General features: G+C 42.2%; 1 protein-coding gene across 1 annotated transcript; it reads left to right on the top strand.

Moving 5' to 3' along the window:
* The first annotated feature begins 11,915 nt into the window (after window positions 1-11,915).
* LOC124264423 (EGF domain-specific O-linked N-acetylglucosamine transferase-like) lies at window positions 11,916-17,085 on the top strand. Its single transcript, XM_046699164.1, has 4 exons — window positions 11,916-12,068; window positions 14,558-14,655; window positions 15,067-15,183; window positions 16,944-17,085. The coding sequence occupies exons 1-4, from the start codon at window positions 11,916-11,918 to the stop codon at window positions 17,083-17,085; spliced, it is 510 nt and encodes a 169-aa protein (XP_046555120.1).
* The last annotated feature ends 935 nt before the right edge of the window (window positions 17,086-18,020 follow it).

Raw genomic sequence — 18,020 nt, 5'->3', positions numbered from 1 at the left:
TGCATTCATCAAAGCAGGGGAACAGAACTCTCAACATATTCATAAAGTGGAATTATGATTGTAGACACATTATTACATTAACAGAATATATTTGCTTTTGTAAAATAATATTCAACGAATTCAGTAGTCGGTAATCGTGTTTTTTTATTTCAAACCTAACGTGAAACTGTTCTTGGAACGACATTCAAAGGCGCATTGGGTCAGGAATCCATGTTGGACGTATTTTCGTTCACGTGACTATTAAATGGCACAACAAAACCTTTGACCGTTTTGAGACATACACAACCGCCCAAACTGTTTCTGTGTGTCTCTCTTCAAATCAACTCTCTCTCGGTGGGTTAGCCTAGCCGTTAAAGCGTTCGCTTGTCGCACTAAAGACCCAGGTTCGATTCGCCACATGGGTATAATGTGTGAAGCCCCTTTCTGGTGTCTCCCGCCGTGATATTGCTGGTATATTGCTGGTATATTGCTGGTATATTGCTAAAAGCCGCGTAAAACTAAACTCACTCACTCAAATCACCTCTGAGGCCTAATGTTTATCAAGCACAACATAATATGTAATAAAACATCACTGGTACGCCAGGTTACATGAACATATGCTGTGCATCTGGCGTTACACACAGTTTGTAGTGAATTCATGGAAGCTGAAACCCATCTCGAACCCAGCGAAATCGTGTTATAACTTCGAGATATCCGGATATTCGAGAAGACGAGGCATGGACATCCAGAGAGCTCTTGTGACAGATCAACTGCAATGCAAATCGCATGAACAGACAATTTAGTACATAACACGTGTATGCGATGACAAACTGCAATATGTTTCACCAGCATCTAATCATGTGTTGAGTGTATACTACATGGAGGACTTTCCAAGTGAAAACAACTGAGTGAGGCCATGTGTTCTTGACAGTTTTTGCTTTTTAAATCACCCATTCAATTAATATTATTTTCAATAAAACAATTTACGAAACATGATAATTTATTGTTATTTCGACATATATGACATTAAACAGTGTGTGTTTGCTCTTAAACTGGCACGTGCACTTTCAGCGCCCCGCTGCTACGCAAGACATTATATTTGGATAGCGAAAGCTATCTGGCTAGCGAAGTGGGCAACTAGTATGAACGAATGAGTTGTGTTTTTCTCCATCTTAAAAGTATTTTAGTTATGACCTCTCGATGTTGGAGGGAAGCCCGGGGTGATGCAGGTCTTACCACGAAAAGAGGTGGATAGCCCAGCGGCTAAAGTGTTCGGCACGGCTAAGACTGGTTCGAGTCCCCAGCTGGGTTAAATATGTTAAGCCCATTCCTGGTGCCCTCTCGCCAAAGTGAGTGTGAGTGAGTGAGTGAGTTTAGTTTTACGCCGGCTTTAGCAATATCACGGCAGGGGACACCAGAAATGGGCTTCACAAATTGAACCCATGTGTAGAATTTCCCCTCTCCGATGACTCTGGTTCGCTTCTCCCATAGGGTTAGATATGTTAAGCCCATTGCTGATGTGCCCTCGCCTAAGACTCTGGTCTCGATTACATAATTGGGTTAAATATACTCATGAAAACGAATAAGGGAACACATGAAAGTACAAGTGTTCCTTTATTTATTTCCAGAATTTCACCCACAGTGCAATACATACCTTGTGAAGAAACCTGGAAAAGAATAAAGGAACACTTGTACTTTAATGTGTTCCATCATTCGTTTCCATGAGTATATTTCAACTTGGGAGTCGACATGTAAATTTGGTCACAAGTGCTCCATACAAGTTTCAGAGGGCTGCTGCTGAACAACATCAGAGAAGTATTTACAAACCACTGGCACATTAGGGATCTCTAAGCATACGTCAAAGTAAAACACTTGTCAAACAATGATTTATTATTATTTATTATATAATATTTGTATAGTGCTAATATCCAGCTCAGTTCAGTTGCTCAAATGCGCTTTGTCTTTCCCTCGATCATTGGATATCAATCTCAGCGGCATACCGTATTTTTAAATCTCAACTCCCTGGGGACCATACAACTCTTGCAGCCATTTATTCGTTTCCATGAGTACAATGTATATATAAAACCCATTTCTGGTGTCCCCTCACCTAAGACTTTGGTTCGATTACCAAGTTGGGTTAAATATGTTAAGCCCATTTCCGGTTGTCCCCTCACCGTGAGATTGCTGGACTATTACTGATAAGTGGGTGCGCGGTGGGCGAGCTGTCTAAGGCGCCAGGCTAGTAATTCAGCGAGCTTGGAGGTGCCGGGATCGAGCCCACCTGTGACCGGGTATAAAAAACCTTGGAATCAACTTTTGGTGCAGACTCTTTCATTGTTGTCACAAAACCTAGTGTACAGAACAACCCTGTGCACTTTAAAGAACCCACGAATCCGTTGGTAGATGACCAGATGATGGCCACATGAATACGTGCAAACACCTAGTTGCGGGTACAGCAACGTGCAGTGAACTTGGACAAAGTACTGTGACTATGTGCCCCAGTCCACCCAGCTGTGAATGGGTACCTCGTAAGGATGGAAAAGCCACATTAACTCGGTGCGCCTAGTAGGCAGCAAGAGTTGTATGATCCCCAGGGAGTTGAGATTGAAAAATACGATATGCCGTTGTGATGGATATCCAATGATCGAGGAAAAACAAAGCGCCTTTGAGCAGTTGTACTGGATATCGGCGCTATACAAATGTTTGTATGTATGTATAGGTGTACAACTATACTCACTCACTCTTACGAGCACAGATTTGGTGGTAATAAATCCAGAATCATTAGGCTACCTGGCCTTGCACTCGAAATTATGAGACGAAACAGGACTGGTCGTATAGCACCATATAATCACCCCCACGGAGTTAAGTCATAACTAAATCAATAAAGTATAACTAAGGAACTTTAACGCTGACGTCACTTGGAAGTTCTTATTCAAGATCCCATTGATCCCTCCTCAAGATCGGGGGTGAAATGGGTACAGACAATATGACGAAATTAAGTTCACATGTGCTCATCTTGGTTAGCCATCTTTTGCTCTACCTTGGTCAACGCGGGTTCACTTAGGCCGTCCAGCGTATTTAAATTCGGTACAATATAATGCAGGTCATGAGACACTCTTTATAAGGCAATCATTGCGTCGTACCATTGGTTTGTTTATGTGTTTGTTTGTTTGTTGGCATAGTTATATGCTAGCAGTCTGTAAATACTCGAGTCTGGACCAGACAATCCAGTGAAGAGCAGCCATCTACTCATTCGGGATTTAGGGGATAAAACGTACAATGTTTGAACATTCTAGATGAATGTTAGGCCGAAAGAATAGTCTCTAAATTTCATTTGAAACCGAACGCGTAGCCACGTCTCCTGTGTTGATATCAGCCATGTTGGTGGTCAAGCGTAAGTAGTGCAGCAGTGTTGCATACATGCGCAGTGAAGCGGTCATAAAATGATGCATTTTTCAATCGAAATTGATAGTGTCTAATTTATTACTGTCCAGTCAAGTTCTAGAATTTCACGAAGTCATGGTAGAATTTATTTTTCAACCAAGACAGCTGACCTGACTCCCGTTTGTTGCCTTTTACGACAAGCATGGGTGCTGACTTCCATTTCTGACCCGGATCTTGGGTGTGAAACCATTGTATTCTGTCTCAAAACGAATTATATTTACTAGCAGGGTAAATACAATAATTTGATGACATGTTGCTGGGTACAAGCTATGGTTTATTGGTTGGTTTGCTGTTTTACGCCGCACTCAGCAGTATTGCAGCTATATGGCGGTGGTCTGTAAACCCAGTGATTAACAGCATGAGCATCATCTACGCAATTGAGATACGATGACATACAAGCTATGAAGGTAAATGTGAAATTCGTGCTGGAACTACGGGAACTCACCGTTCATCATCAGTTACATGTCACTGGACCGGAAAGACAGACACGACGTGTGGCTGGTTGGTACCGGATGTAACGTTGAAGTTATGGAGTTCCAGCAACACTACAAGTGTCTCAGATAAACGAGTGAGTGAATGAGTTTGTGTAGTTTTACGCCGCACTCAGCAATATTCCAGCTATATGGCGGCGGTCTGGAAATAATCGAGTCTGGACCAGACAATCCAGGGATCAACATCATGAACATCGATCTACGCAATTGGGATACGATGTCATATGTCAACCAAGCCAGCGAGCCTGACCACCCAGCGTTAGTCGCCCTTACGACCACATGAGTTACTGAAGATCAGTTCTACCTTCGCCTCTTCAGATAAACAGGGACAGCATGGCAGCATACACACTGACATGAAGACTGACTGACTGAGTTTGGTTTTGCGCCGGACCTTCAGCGGGTATTCCAGCTACATCACGGCGGGACAAAATGGGCTTCACACATTGTACCCATGTGGGGATTCGAACACGGGTCGTCGGCATGAAGCCAACCTAACCACCAGGTACCCCACCGCCCCTGACATGAAGAACCTGTGCACTGTACACGACCGAGGACAAGACCTCGAGTAGTTCTAACGTAAAGCTCGTTTACTAACTGGCCGCCTCCGTGGTGTAGTGGTTAGAGCGGAAGCGAGTTCGGTCCCCAGCCGCGTCATTCCAAAAAGATGTTAAAATATGGTACCCTGCCTGGCGCTCGGCATTAATGGGTACAACAAGGACTGGTCGGCTCGAGTCAGTATAATGTGGGTATTCATGCTTCACTGCGGCATGGTATCACAGTGAGCTAGCACTATAAAACCAGCTTCAGTCTGGGCTAGTACAAGCAGCCGCACATACACATACACACGCATGCACGTCGTCATATGAGCGAAATAAACTTACTAGTGAAATGCCTCTCAAAGAAATTACTAGTAAGTACGCTGTAAACCCCATTTCACCTCACTGTTTACAAACTTTATGATAAAATAGTCCCTAGTTAGGTTGCCGAACTGTACTGTGTTGGTAAATCAGTAATTTATGCTCACATGAGTCCACGAGTTGGAACATGAAGTAGGGTATTGATCATACGAAGGTCCTTAAGTATAGAATGGAAAACGGTTGAATGGATAAGTGTTCCAACACTATTTTATGTTACACTAAGGGATAAATGATCAATATTGTACCTGCAGTACCAAATGTGAATTCTTGTATTTAAGCCCTGGGCTTAATAACGGAAAATGACCCTTCTCGTTTAAGCCCACAAATAAAACCCCATAATTAATGGAATGAACTTTAATATAAACGGAATAATACAGAAACCTGAACCTTAGACAATCATCCAAGAACTGTCTTAGACCTGAACTTGAATGACATCCTCTCTGTTATATTTACATACTTTACTGTTCTTGGGGAACGTGTCCTATGTTATTATGATATTTTATTGCGACTGCGTGTGAGTCATATGGATTGGGATTGTCTGTATGGGTACAGAGTACCTGACCTATCTTGGGACTCCATGTAAACAATAAAACTCAGTAACTAACGTGCACTACAAACCTTATATATGCTGAAGTTTGTCATGTGCTGTTGCAAAAGCAGCGTCACTCTAAACAATAACATTTGAAATATCCCGTTATTAAGCCCATGGGCGTAATTATGAGTGGGCTTAAATACGGGAAATCCCAATACGCAACCTAAGGTGGTACCCTCATACCTCTAAGTGTGCGATGGAAACTGGTTAGTGAATGATCAATACACCCCAGAAAACTATTGGATAATGGTACAATACATTTATACCGGCGGGTAAACGTTAGCTTGTATTTTCCAATGATTACACGTATTACGACAGGCGAGTGTGCTCTCAAATGCTCCAGTAGATATGCCAGTAGGCAGACATAGAAATAGAATGACGTTCACCTAAGTAGACACCGCAGACACAAATACAGCAGACAAAACACACACCTCCCCCATCACCCCCACACACACACACTACACACCTAGGGTCTACTACTACTACTACTACAACTACTACTACTATTTCTGCTGCAGCTGCTACTACTGTTTCTGCGTCTTACTGCTGCTGTTACTACTACACTACTACTACATGTATACTGTGAAAGCACAAACGTATTGCCTTCGGTTGAGAATTGTGTGAACTATTTGAATCTAAGAGTCCAGTGTTGAAAAGCTTTTTTTGTACTTTTGAACATTTTTTTTTCCAAAAAGAATCTTTTCATATTCGAAGTGCAATATATGTTGCCAAAGAATACAAGGCAACAATCGACAGAGTTATTTCCCTTTTGGGGCAAACCCTGCGACAAAAACGGTGAGAATTTCTTTGAATGAAACTGAATTTCTTGTTTGTTTAAATATCATGTTGGTATATATTCAAGTAAGAGGATTAATTGATAGTCGGTTTTTCTATTTTTAATGAAGAGGGCGAAACGATAATTATGGATCGATGGGAAATGAGAGAACAATACGGACAGATAAGCATCATTCTGATCAATACTTACATCCGCAAGAAATATAGGAGATAGACGCGAGGCGTTTTTCTGTTCCAGCACCTCGTGGGTGAAGCTTGATGAGCCAGGTAAGATAATGTTTCCTTAACTTAATCTTCTAAAAAAGGTTGTTTTTAAGGTAAGAGTTTACAACAGCTGCAAAGTAAGACGTGCGTCGTGTCTAATTTGCACGACCCGTGGAGATTCTGGTTGGAATTGGTTTTTACCAACCCATGCTCGTAAGAGGCGACTAACGCGATCGGGATGTCAGGCTCGCTGACTTGGTGGACACATGTCATTGTATCCCAAATGCGTAGGTCGATGCCCCTGATGTTCATCACTGGCTTGTCTGATCCAGACTCGATTCTGTACAGATCATGTAGCTGGAATATTGTTAAGTGTTAAGCACATTGCGGAGATGAGCCATATTTGTTCATTGATGGCTCTGTGATTTTGCATCCCGAGGATAATAGTTTCACGATTCCATTGTCCGCAAAGAACTTTTGGCGCAGGTTCACTACCTGCGTCGTACCGTCACACTGATGTCTTGGTTGTTGTTTAATGCAGCACTCAACAGATTCCTGTCACGGCGGTTTGTTAAAATGGAAACTGGATCAGACAATCCAGTGATCGACAACACTGGCATTGTTCCACGCAACTGGGATACGATGATATGCAAGAATAATTTTTGCTTGCAGACTACTCTCTGTTGAGTGAGATTTGCAGACACACGAACGAACGAACGGACGAACGAACGAACATGGTACTGGTTTCAACATCTAGATCACGATAGGACATGGCCATCAAACACTGAGAACGTTCCTTGAACAAATGCATTCGATGTTGAGACTTGTTTACCAATTTGTGAATCCATTAATTTGTTCTGTGCATAAGTGTTACTTTGAAACAAATACCTTTACAAATATACTTTAAAGATGGTTCCTGGTAATACCCCTCCCGGTGCTAGGCATTAAGGGGATAAAACAAAGAAATCAGCATCATCATCAACATTAAAACTGCAAGTGTGAGTCAAATGTCAGCTAAAGACGGTGACCGCGGAGGCATTGTGACCTGGAAAGCCAGTGAACGGTGACCGGTAGAATCCGGCCTGTTTGTTGTTTCGGTGCATTAACAATAACAAAAGCCTGTCCTGTGTAACCCGGGCTAGTATTGATTAGAGCTGATAGGACAATGACGTCGCGAGAAGCAGCCAAGCTGAAATTCGCAATGTCTGATGCTAACTAATTTGTCATTACGGATCTTTGTGCGTTTTAAGCAGTGTCGTCTCAGGATGTTTGTAAAGTTAACATGTGAGAATGTCATGTTGGGACATTATGTAAATACCTTATGCGGCCATGAAAGGCCATGTAAGGATGTTACGGAAGGATTTTACGATGTTATGTTAATTTGAAAAGGATGCAAAATATTGATGTCATGTAAGGATGTCCTGAAAATATGTAACTTAAGAATGAAAGAAAATTGTGTAAGAATGTACTATTGTGTTAGAATGGCCTATTGTGTTAGAATGTACTATTTTAGGGTATCATGTAAGGATGAAAAGTGATTGTTGTCATGTGAGGATCTTGTGTAAGGAAGTCATGTGTGGATGTGGTGTAAGGTGTCATGTGATGATGTGGAGTAAGGTGTCATGTGTGGATGTGGTGTAAGGTGTCATGTGATGATGTGGAGTAAGGTGTCATGTGTGGATGTGGTGTAAGGTGTCATGTGTGGATGTGGAGTAAGGTGTCATGTGTGGATGTGGTGTAAGGTGTCATGTGTGGATGTGGAGTAAGGTGTCATGTGTGGATGTGGTGTAAGGTGTCATGTGTGATGATGTGGTGTAGGAGATAATGTGTGGATGTGTGTAAGGTGTGTCATGTGTGGATGTGGAGTAAGGTGTCATGTGTGGATGTGGTGTAAGGTGTCATGTGTGGATGTGGAGTAAGATGTCATGTGTGGATGTGGAGTAAGGTGTCATGTGTGGATGTGGTGTAAGGTGTCATGTGTGGATGTGGTGTAAGGTGTCATGTGTGGATGTGTGTAAGGTGTCATGTCATGATGTGGAGTAAGGTGTCATGTGTGGATGTGGTGTAAGGTGTCATGTGTGGATGTGTGTAAGATGTCTTGTGTGGATGTGGTGAAAGGTGTCATGTGTGGATGTGTGAAAGATGTCTTGTGTGGATGTGTGTAAGATGTCTTGTGTGGATGTGGTGAAAGGTGTCATGTGTGGATGTGTGTAAGATGTCTTGTATGGATGTGGTGTAACGAAGTGGTGTAATGTGTCATGTGTGGATGTGGAGTAAGGTGTCATGTGTGCATGTGGTGTAAGGTGTCATGTGTGGATGTGATGTCAGGTGTCTTGTGTGGATGTGGTGTAAGGTGTCATGTGTGGATGTGGTGTATGGTGTCTTGTGTGGAAATGGTGTAAGGTGTCATGTGTGGATGTGGAGTAAGGTGTCATGTGTGGATGAGGTGAAAGGTGTCATGTGTGGATGTGGTGAAAGGTGTCATGTGTGGATGTGTGTAATAAGATGTCTTGTGTGGATGTGAGTGAAAGGAAGAGTGTCTTGTGTGGATGTGGTGTAAGGTGTCATGTGTGGATGTGGTGTAAATGTCATGTGTGGATGTGGTGTAAGGTGTCATGTGTGGATGTGTGTAAGATGTCATGTGAGGATGTGGTGAAAGGTGTCATGTGTGGATGTTGTGTAATGTGTCATGTGTGGATGTGGTGAAAGGTGTCATGTGTGGATGTGTGTAAGATGTCTTGTGTGGATGTGGTGAAAGGTGTCATGTGTGGATGTGTGTAAGATGTCTTGTGTGGATGTGTGTAAGATGTCTTGTGTGGATGTGGTGAAAGGTGTCATGTGTGGATGTGTGTAAGATGTCTTGTATGGATGTGGTGTAACGAAGTGGTGTAATGTGTCATGTGTGGATGTGGAGTAAGGTGTCATGTGTGGATGTGGTGTAAGGTGTCATGTGTGGATGTGGTGTAAGGTGTCATGTGTGGATGTGGTGTATGGTGTCTTGTGTGGAAATGGTGTAAGGTGTCATGTGTGGATGTGGAGTAAGGTGTCATGTGTGGATGTGGTGAAAGGTGTCATGTGTGGATGTTGTTAAAGGTGTCATGTGTGGATGTGTGTAAGATGTCTTGTGTGGATGTGGTGTAAGGTGTCATATGTGGATGTGTGTAAGATGTCTTGTATGGATGTGGTGTAACGAAGTGGTGTAAGGTGTCATGTGTGGATGTGGAGTAAGGTATCATGTGTGGATGTGGTGTAATGTGTCATGTGTGGATGTGGTGTAAGGTGTCTTGTGTGGATGTGGTGTAAGGTGTCATGTGTGGATGTGGTGTATGGTGTCTTGTGTGGAAATGGTGTAAGGTGTAAGGTGAGATGTGGTGAAAGGTATCATGTGTGGATGTGGAGTAAGGTGTCATGTGTGGATGTGGTGTTAGGTGTCATGTGTGGATGTGGTGTAAGGTGTCATGTGTGGATGTGGTGTAAGGTGTCATGTGAGGTTCTGGTGTAAGATGTCTTGTGTGGATGTGGTGTAAGGAAGTGGTGTCAGGTGTGTGGATGTGGTGTAACGTGTCATGTGTGGGTGTGGCGTAAGGTGTCATGTGTGGATGTGGTGTAAGGTGTCATGTGAAGAGATAAGTTAAGGATGTCATGTGTGGATGTGGTGTAAAGTGTATTGTGTGGAAATGGTGTAAGGTGTAATGTGAGGATGTGGTGTTAGGATGTCATGTGTGGATGTGGTGTAACGTGTCATGTGTGGGTGTGGCGTAAGTGTCATGTGTGGATGTGGTGTAAGGTGTCATGTGAAGAGATAAGTTAAGGATGTCATGTGTGGATGTGGTGTAAAGTGTATTGTGTGGAAATGGTGTAAGGTGTAATGTGAGGATGTGGTGTTAGGATGTCATGTGTGGATGTGGTGTAACGTGTCATGTGTGGGTGTGGCGTAAGGTGTCATGTGTGGATGTGGTGTAAGGTGTCATGTGAAGAAGAGATAAGATTAAAAAGGATGTCATGTGTGGATGTGGTGTAAAGTGTATTGTGTGGAAATGGTGTAAGGTGTAATGTGAGGATGTGGTGTTAGGATGTCATGTGTGGATGTGGTGTAACGTGTCATGTGTGGGTGTGGCGTAAGGTGTCATGTTTGGATGTGGTGTAAGGTGTCATGTGTTGATGTGGGGTGTAAGGATGTCAGTCATGTTTGGATGTGGTGTAAGAGATGTCATGTGTGTAGATGTTAAGTGAAGATATAAAGGGTTGTCATGTGATGATATAAGGTAAGGTGAGGCGAGGTGAAATTGGGTTTAACGTCGTGCTTGAGAATATTTCGCTCATATGACGACGTGCATGCGGGTGTATGTGCATGTGCGGCTGCTTGTACTAGCCCAGACTTAAACTGGTTTTATAGTGCTAGCCCACTGAGATATCATGCCGCAGTGAAGCATGAATACCCCACTCAGACACATTATACTGACTCCGAGCCGACCAATCCTTGTTGTACCCATTAATGCCGAGCGCCAGGCAGGGACCAACAAGTACCATATTTTAACGTCTTTTGGTATGACGCGGTTGGGGATCGAACCCGCGACCTTCCTCTCTCCGGGCGGACGCTCAGGTAAGGGTGTCATATGAAAATGCAAGAATGTCATGTATGTAGATCATGTGACAATGCTATATCATTTCCATGTATGCATTTTATACCTTTGACTTTCGTACGTTCATGCTAGGTTTTGTTGAAAAAGAACTAAATTGTATAAGGCGATGTAGGTGGATACAATATTTTAAATAGTCATGTAAGGACCATTCTGGATCCAAGACGTACATGTACTTAGGGTAGTCTTGACTAATACGAATAACCTTGTGTATAATAGCAACAAAACCCTTTCCACATTCCAGAATTCACTGCCAAGAACAGAATCGATTTTAAGGCCGCACTTTTTATATTTCTTGGTTTACGGATCCGCCGACTGTAATTTTGTTAAAGTGAAAATAAAAATTAATTTGGCCATTTTTTAAATACCGCCTATAAATAAAATGAAAATAAATATTTAAAAACTCTACTTTATTGACATCGACTTTCTATTACGAATTTACCATCGGTGCAAAACAAAGTTTTAAATATTGAAACAAATAAAATAACAATTTAACGTTACCAATTGAAAATGCTTGGTCTTTTTAAAACCCTATTATAACCTAGACAATTGTCCACATGAGAAGAATTGGGAACGTATTGTACGTCGAAATAGTAAATTTGATTTTACAATTTGCAGATAATTTATCAATTCTGATGACACTATTCGGTATTTTGGCTGGGAAGCTGGTACGGACTGAAAACGTACACCGACCTTTCATTAAATTACATGTAACTAAAACGTAAATATTTTAAATATTCATTGCATACATGAAATTATCCTCTTAAACACTACTTAGCAACCATATATTTTGAAATTCATTTCATGTCAGAATGTGATATCTTGCCATGGCTTCTCTTGCAGTATGCTAGGGATGTGGTCTCACTTACTCACTCTGGTGGTGACGGTAGGTGGCGCCACTGACTGGGGGGACCTGAGACTCCCCCTGGAACATGTGCCTTACTTCTTCAGGAACAATCCTGACATCAAACAGCGTTGTAAGGATGAGGATGCCTGCCCTTATAAGGTGAGACACAAGTAGCCTGACTACTGAATCTTTCCGTCCTGATGGTGAAGATTGGGTTCGATTCCCAATGTATTATTAACCTAATTAATCATTCCTGATCCCTGATCCCATATATATATATATATATATATATATATATATATATGCTATATATATAGTAGTAGTAGTATGTGGTAGTAGTAGTAGTAGTGTTGGTGGTCGTAGTAGTAGCAGTGGTAGTAGTAGTGGTAGTAGTAGTAGTGGTAGTAGCAGTGATTGTGTGTCCATATGCATGTGTCCATTAAGTGTGTATATATAATGTGTATATATATATATATGTGTGTGTCCTTCATGTGTGTGTCCTTCTTCATTATATATATATATATATATATATTCATATATATATATATATATATATATGTTCCATTATATAAGTATCCAATATATATGTGTCATATATATTATTATTATTATTATGCTTCTGTCCATGCCATGTGTGTGTGTGTATATGCATGTGTATGTATATATGTGTTGTGTCCATGTGTCTTCATATTATTATATATATATTCTTCTATGCATGCATACCACTGTGTCTTTCATATGTGTATATGTATAATGTGTGTGTGTGTGTATGCATGCATGTCATGCATGCTGTGTTATATATATGTGTATATATATATATACTGTGTGCTGTGTGTATGCTTCATATATATTATTATGTATATATATATGCATGTGTATGTATGTTCATGTATGAAGATGTTTATTCATACATTATTTCTATACATATGTGGAACTAAGCTTTCATGTGTGTGTGTAATCCCAAACCTATTAAGTTTCCCAATTCTACCTACTGTGTGAAGTCAGGCTGTAAAGGCTGTTCATTGTGTTGTCTCTCCTTCGTTCTTTGTGATTAAAGATTCTTTCAGTTGTCCTAGGCCAAGTTCCATTCTTGTGTGGTCCATTTCCTGGGTGTGTGGGGCATATTTTCCTTGTCACTCCACTCACTCCAGTTATATGTGTCTGTGTCAGTGTGGTCGTGGTGTCGATCCACTGTGTGTCCTTTGGTCCTGGGGATCAGATGATCAAGGCTCGGTGGCTGTCCTCCTTCCACAGGATGGTCTCGTGTGTCTGTGTCTCTGTCCTTTCTGTGTGGTGTCTGTCTGTGTCGGGGTCGGGTCCATAAAGTCAGGTCCTGTCCATTCCACATGGGGCTCTCATGTCCATGTGTCAGGTCCATGCACAGGTCCGGGCTGTTCCTGTCTGCTGTCCCTGATACGGCTCATTCTTTCAGTTCCTGATGGATCTCTTCTGGCTTTTGTGTGTCACCATACCATTATTCTGTGGTCTTCCATTTCCATTCTGTATAAAGTCTGGGATACTCTGTGTGCTGTCCACTGTGTCCATTCCATTTTTTCTTCCGGTCATGCTGTGTAGTTTTCATTGTGTCGTACAATTCATGCCTGTGTGTGTGTGTGTAGTTGTGTGGGTTGTCCTGTTCGTGCATGGGTTGGCTCATGGGTTCTAGGGATCTTTGTCCTGGGGTTCTCAGTTTCTCGTCCTCACTCACTGTCTCTCCACCTCGTTCTCTCCGTCCTCACTGTGTCCTCATCCTCCTGTCCTCACTCGTCCTCTCCTCCACTCCTCCTTTTCCTCCTCCGTCCTCCTCACTCCGTCATTGCCTCCCTCCGTCACTCCTCTCCTCCCCGCTCTCCGTCACTCACTCCTTTCTCCGTCACTCCCTCCTCCCCACTCTCTCTCCTCACCTCCGTCTCACTTCTTTCTCCGTCCACTCCGTCCTCCTCCTCCCCTGCTCTCCGTCCTCCTCTCTCTCCTTCATCCTCTCTCGTCACTCCACTTTCTCAAATCATGCACTCCTCCTTCTCACTCCTTTCCTCCGTCATGCACTCTCTCCGTCACTCACGCTCCTCCCCTCCGTCCTCCATGCCGTCCTCCGTCCTCCTCAGTGTTCTCTCCGTCTCACTCCTCCATGCCCTCTCCTCCACTCCTCGTCTCCGTCTTTCCTCCTCCTTCCTCCTCTCCGTCCACTCACTCCACTCACTCCTCCTCGTCACTCCGTCCACCTCCACTCACTCTCCTCCGTCACTCCGTCCTCCACTCTCCTCCTCCGTCCTGTCCTCTCTCCTCACTCCCTCCGTCCTTCTCCGTCGTGTCCTCTCACTCTCGTCTCTCCTCCACTCCTGTCCTCCTGTCCCACTCCTCCTCCGTCACTCATCCTCCACTCACTCCATCTCCACTCAATCTCCTCCCCACTCTCCGGTCCTCCTTTCCTCCCTCCTCTCTCCCCGTCACTCACCTCCCTCCTCCCCACTCTCCCCTCGTCTCGCTCCTCCACTCTCTCTCCGTCACTCCTCTTCCCCACTCTCTCCGTCACTCACACCTCCCCCACGCTCTCCGTCACACTCTCCTCAGCCCACTCAACCTCCACTCACTCCCCTCCATCCCTTTTCCCTCTCTCCTCCCTCCCTCACTCACTCTCTCTTCTACAGACTGACTCGTCCCTGGAGTGTACAGATGCACTCGGGTTCTGCCGAGGGAGAAACGTGTACCTGGACCTACGTAACGCCAACATGGCAACCAGAGACAGGTGAAAGTGTTTGTCGCACCCATCTTACAACCCATCCTCTCTAGATCCAGGGGAATAACCCTGGGGCCATTCCCGTGGTTCTCTCAACCTCAAATTACACTAAATCCAGCAACGGGTTTTTCAGACTGGAATGAATGATTGTAAAAAAAAATTAAAAAAACTTATTCGGATTTTCAATTACCTAAAAACACAAACCCTGAAAACTATTGTAGCCCTTCAGTTTGTTACACATAGCATTCAATCATAAAAGAAGCATCTTTAACCCATATACTTCGGGAGCAGAGTGTAGCTTTAACTTTGCTTTACCTTCAATAGTCTACATGTTAGCAGATACCATTTTGAAGTGGAAGGGGTGAAAACATAATTCAAGAACATTAAACCACGACTTTGATTCTCGACATTATGTTACAGGTACAGGAACGATATTGTCCATAATATTACATTTGGCGGTCACTGTGACCTAGACAAGGTTGGATTAGATGCAGCCATGACGTCACCAGTAATCAACAAGCGGCCCCTGGCTTCATGGTAATCTAAAACACTATGTCAGTGCTCGTTAACATTACACACAGATCTGAGTATATCCCGTTACAAATCACGTCACAACGAGAAATCGCGAAAGTGAAAGTTCAAATTTGTTTTCGAATCATGCAGTCATTCGTGACCAACTCGTGTTATTCCGGGACAAGCCTTCTTGGAGGTTACGGAAAGGGGCGAGAGGTGACGAATGTCATGCAGCTTTGAAAAGGTTAACAGGAGGCATTCCGAATGACAGTCAAAAACATCGTCAATTGCTTCAATGGAGAAACATGACATGACCTATAATAGGAAGTCCCCAGGCTTTCTGTATCGATATAGAGCAGTAAAATTTACTTTAAATGAAAATGTCAGCATTCTTTCACATGTTATCACAGTCCCTGGTGAAGTCGTCCCATTTGCTTGTCTAAAACACACGTTTACAACCCCGAGTGATAGATACATCAGATGTCTATACATCATCTATATCCTGTCAACCCATGTGTTATAATCATCTATATCCTAGCAACCCATGTGTTGTAGTCTGTCTATATCATGTCAACCCATGTGTTGTAGTCTGTCTATATCCCGTGAAAAATCATGTGTTATAATCATCTATATCCTGTCAAATCATGTGTTATAATCATCTATATCCTGTCAAATCATGTGTTATAATCATCTATATCCTAGCTATCCATGTGTTGTAGTCTGTCTATATCATGTCAACCCATGTGTTATAATCATCTATATCCTGTCAACCTATGTGTTATAATCATCTATATCCTGTCAATCCATGTGTTGTAATCTGTTTATATCCTGTCAACCCATGTGTTATAATCATCTATATCCTAGCAATCCATGTGTTGTAGTCTGTCTATATCCCGTGAAAAATCATGTGTTATAATCATCTATATCCTGTCAAATCATGTGTTATAATCATCTATATCCTATCAACCCATGTGTTATAAACATCTATATCCTAGCAACCCATGTGTTGCAGTCTGTCTATATCCTGTCAACCCATGTGTTATAATCATCTATATCCTAGCAATCCATGTGTTGTAGTCCGTCTATATCCTGTCAACTCATGTGTTATAATCATCTATATCCTAGCAATCCATGTGTTGTAGTCCGTCTATATCCTGTCAACCCATGTGTTATAATCATCTATATCCTAGCAATCCATGTGTTATAGTCCGTCTATATCCCGTCAAATCATGTGTTATAATCATCTATATCCTGTCAACCCATGTGTTATAATCATCTATATCCTAGCAATCCATGTGTTGTAGTCCGTCTATATCCTGTCAACCCATGTGTTATAATCATCTATATCCTTGCAATCCATGTGTTATAGTCCGTCTATATCCCGTCAAATCATGTGTTATAATCATCTATATCCTGTCAACCCATGTGTTATAATCATCTATATCCTAGCAATCCATGTTTTGTAGTCTGTCTATATCCCGTCAAATCATGAGTCATACTCAGTCTACATCCTGTCAAAATGACGACACGAGTACCGTTCGCCATCTCGGCTCGTGTATCCTTATATCGCAATCTCGCTACCGTTATTAAAATAAAAAAGCGATGCCCAGCTCAGCCACCATAGTTTTGTCATGCCAAACGGGCTTGAAGGTACGCGCACCATCGTTAAGACCAGTACAAACCCAAACAGACGAATGGCGTTGAATGTTAAACTAAAACGGATGAATGGTGTTGAATGTTGATTACTCCACGATTATCCTGTAACTCTACCACGTGTTCCCCAGGATGCAGGAGATGGAACATTTTTCATCTCTTCCAACGCAGCCATTGGCTACTGGTGAGTGTGACGTCATCATCGACAGACCAACCGTCATCATCAAAATGGACGAAGGTATGAATGGTGTCGTGTGTCCTTTGAATCCTTGATTGTGTTATCCTAGTTTGTGTTACTATTTTCATTATGAGGTAGTTCTCAGAAATAAATGATCAAACACTCAAAGACCTGATCCGTCATGCGGAATCTGATATACACACTATTACATTTGATATATAAATCCTGAACCTGATCTGGATACTGTTGAATCTAACATGCTTGTTGTGATCATCACACCTGATATACTCGTTGTGGAACCTGATATACAAACCGTCAAACCCGTTGTACTCATTTAGAAATTGATATACACATTGTGGAACATATGACACCGTCAGACCTCTTATACACATCAGGGAACACGATACACCGTCACACCTGGTATACACATTGTGGAATATGATATACATAGCATCAAGCTTGATATTTTCAATTGCTGTATTTGTCACAAATATATTATTCACACTTTGATAAGGATCAAATCATGGATTCAACAGAAAACTATGATATGGGGTCAAATTGGATTTAAATACCTAGTAAGCTTATTGTAAGCATGGATCCTAGGCTTGTCAGTATGTCTTGCAACTTGTGGATCCCGGCCATACCTGCTTTTGACAGGTGTTGTTTATTTGTCAATGACTCGTTCCATGATTTGCAAAATGATTGATTGGTGCCATGAAAACTATTTTTATGGTTACTCGTGTATCTAGTGCATAAGATTAGCTTATTGACTGTTTGCCTAAGGTGGGGTTACCCTAATATTATTTATCTAGTTTTAAATGGATACAATTTCAAATTATAAACCTACGTTTATGTAAAGTTGTTCTTGTGCAATTCTTAAGCAAAGTGTGAATAGTTTATATTGAATTAAAGGGCTGAACCCTTACCATGATATATATTTACTCTTGAGACATACTGACCCTTTAACAACACATTTTACATGCAATACTAACGAAACTATAGGTCAGCATACAAAAGCAAAAACAAACAA

This window comes from Haliotis rubra, unplaced genomic scaffold, assembly GCF_003918875.1.
Source record: "Haliotis rubra isolate DU_JTF1 unplaced genomic scaffold, ASM391887v1 Scf923, whole genome shotgun sequence".
Taxonomy (NCBI): Eukaryota; Metazoa; Mollusca; class Gastropoda; order Lepetellida; family Haliotidae; genus Haliotis; species Haliotis rubra.
This window is presented reverse-complemented; position numbering and strand designations above follow the sequence as displayed.

Coding starts and splice junctions, on each gene's coding strand:
- LOC124264423 (XM_046699164.1), top strand. CDS start 11,916: ATGTGGTCTCACTTACTCACTCTGGTGGTGACGGTAGGTGGCGCCACT. Junction 12,069..14,557: donor AGGATGCCTGCCCTTATAAG/GTGAGACACAAG, acceptor TCTCTTCTACAG/ACTGACTCGTCCCTGGAGTG. Junction 14,656..15,066: donor AACATGGCAACCAGAGACAG/GTGAAAGTGTTT, acceptor ATTATGTTACAG/GTACAGGAACGATATTGTCC.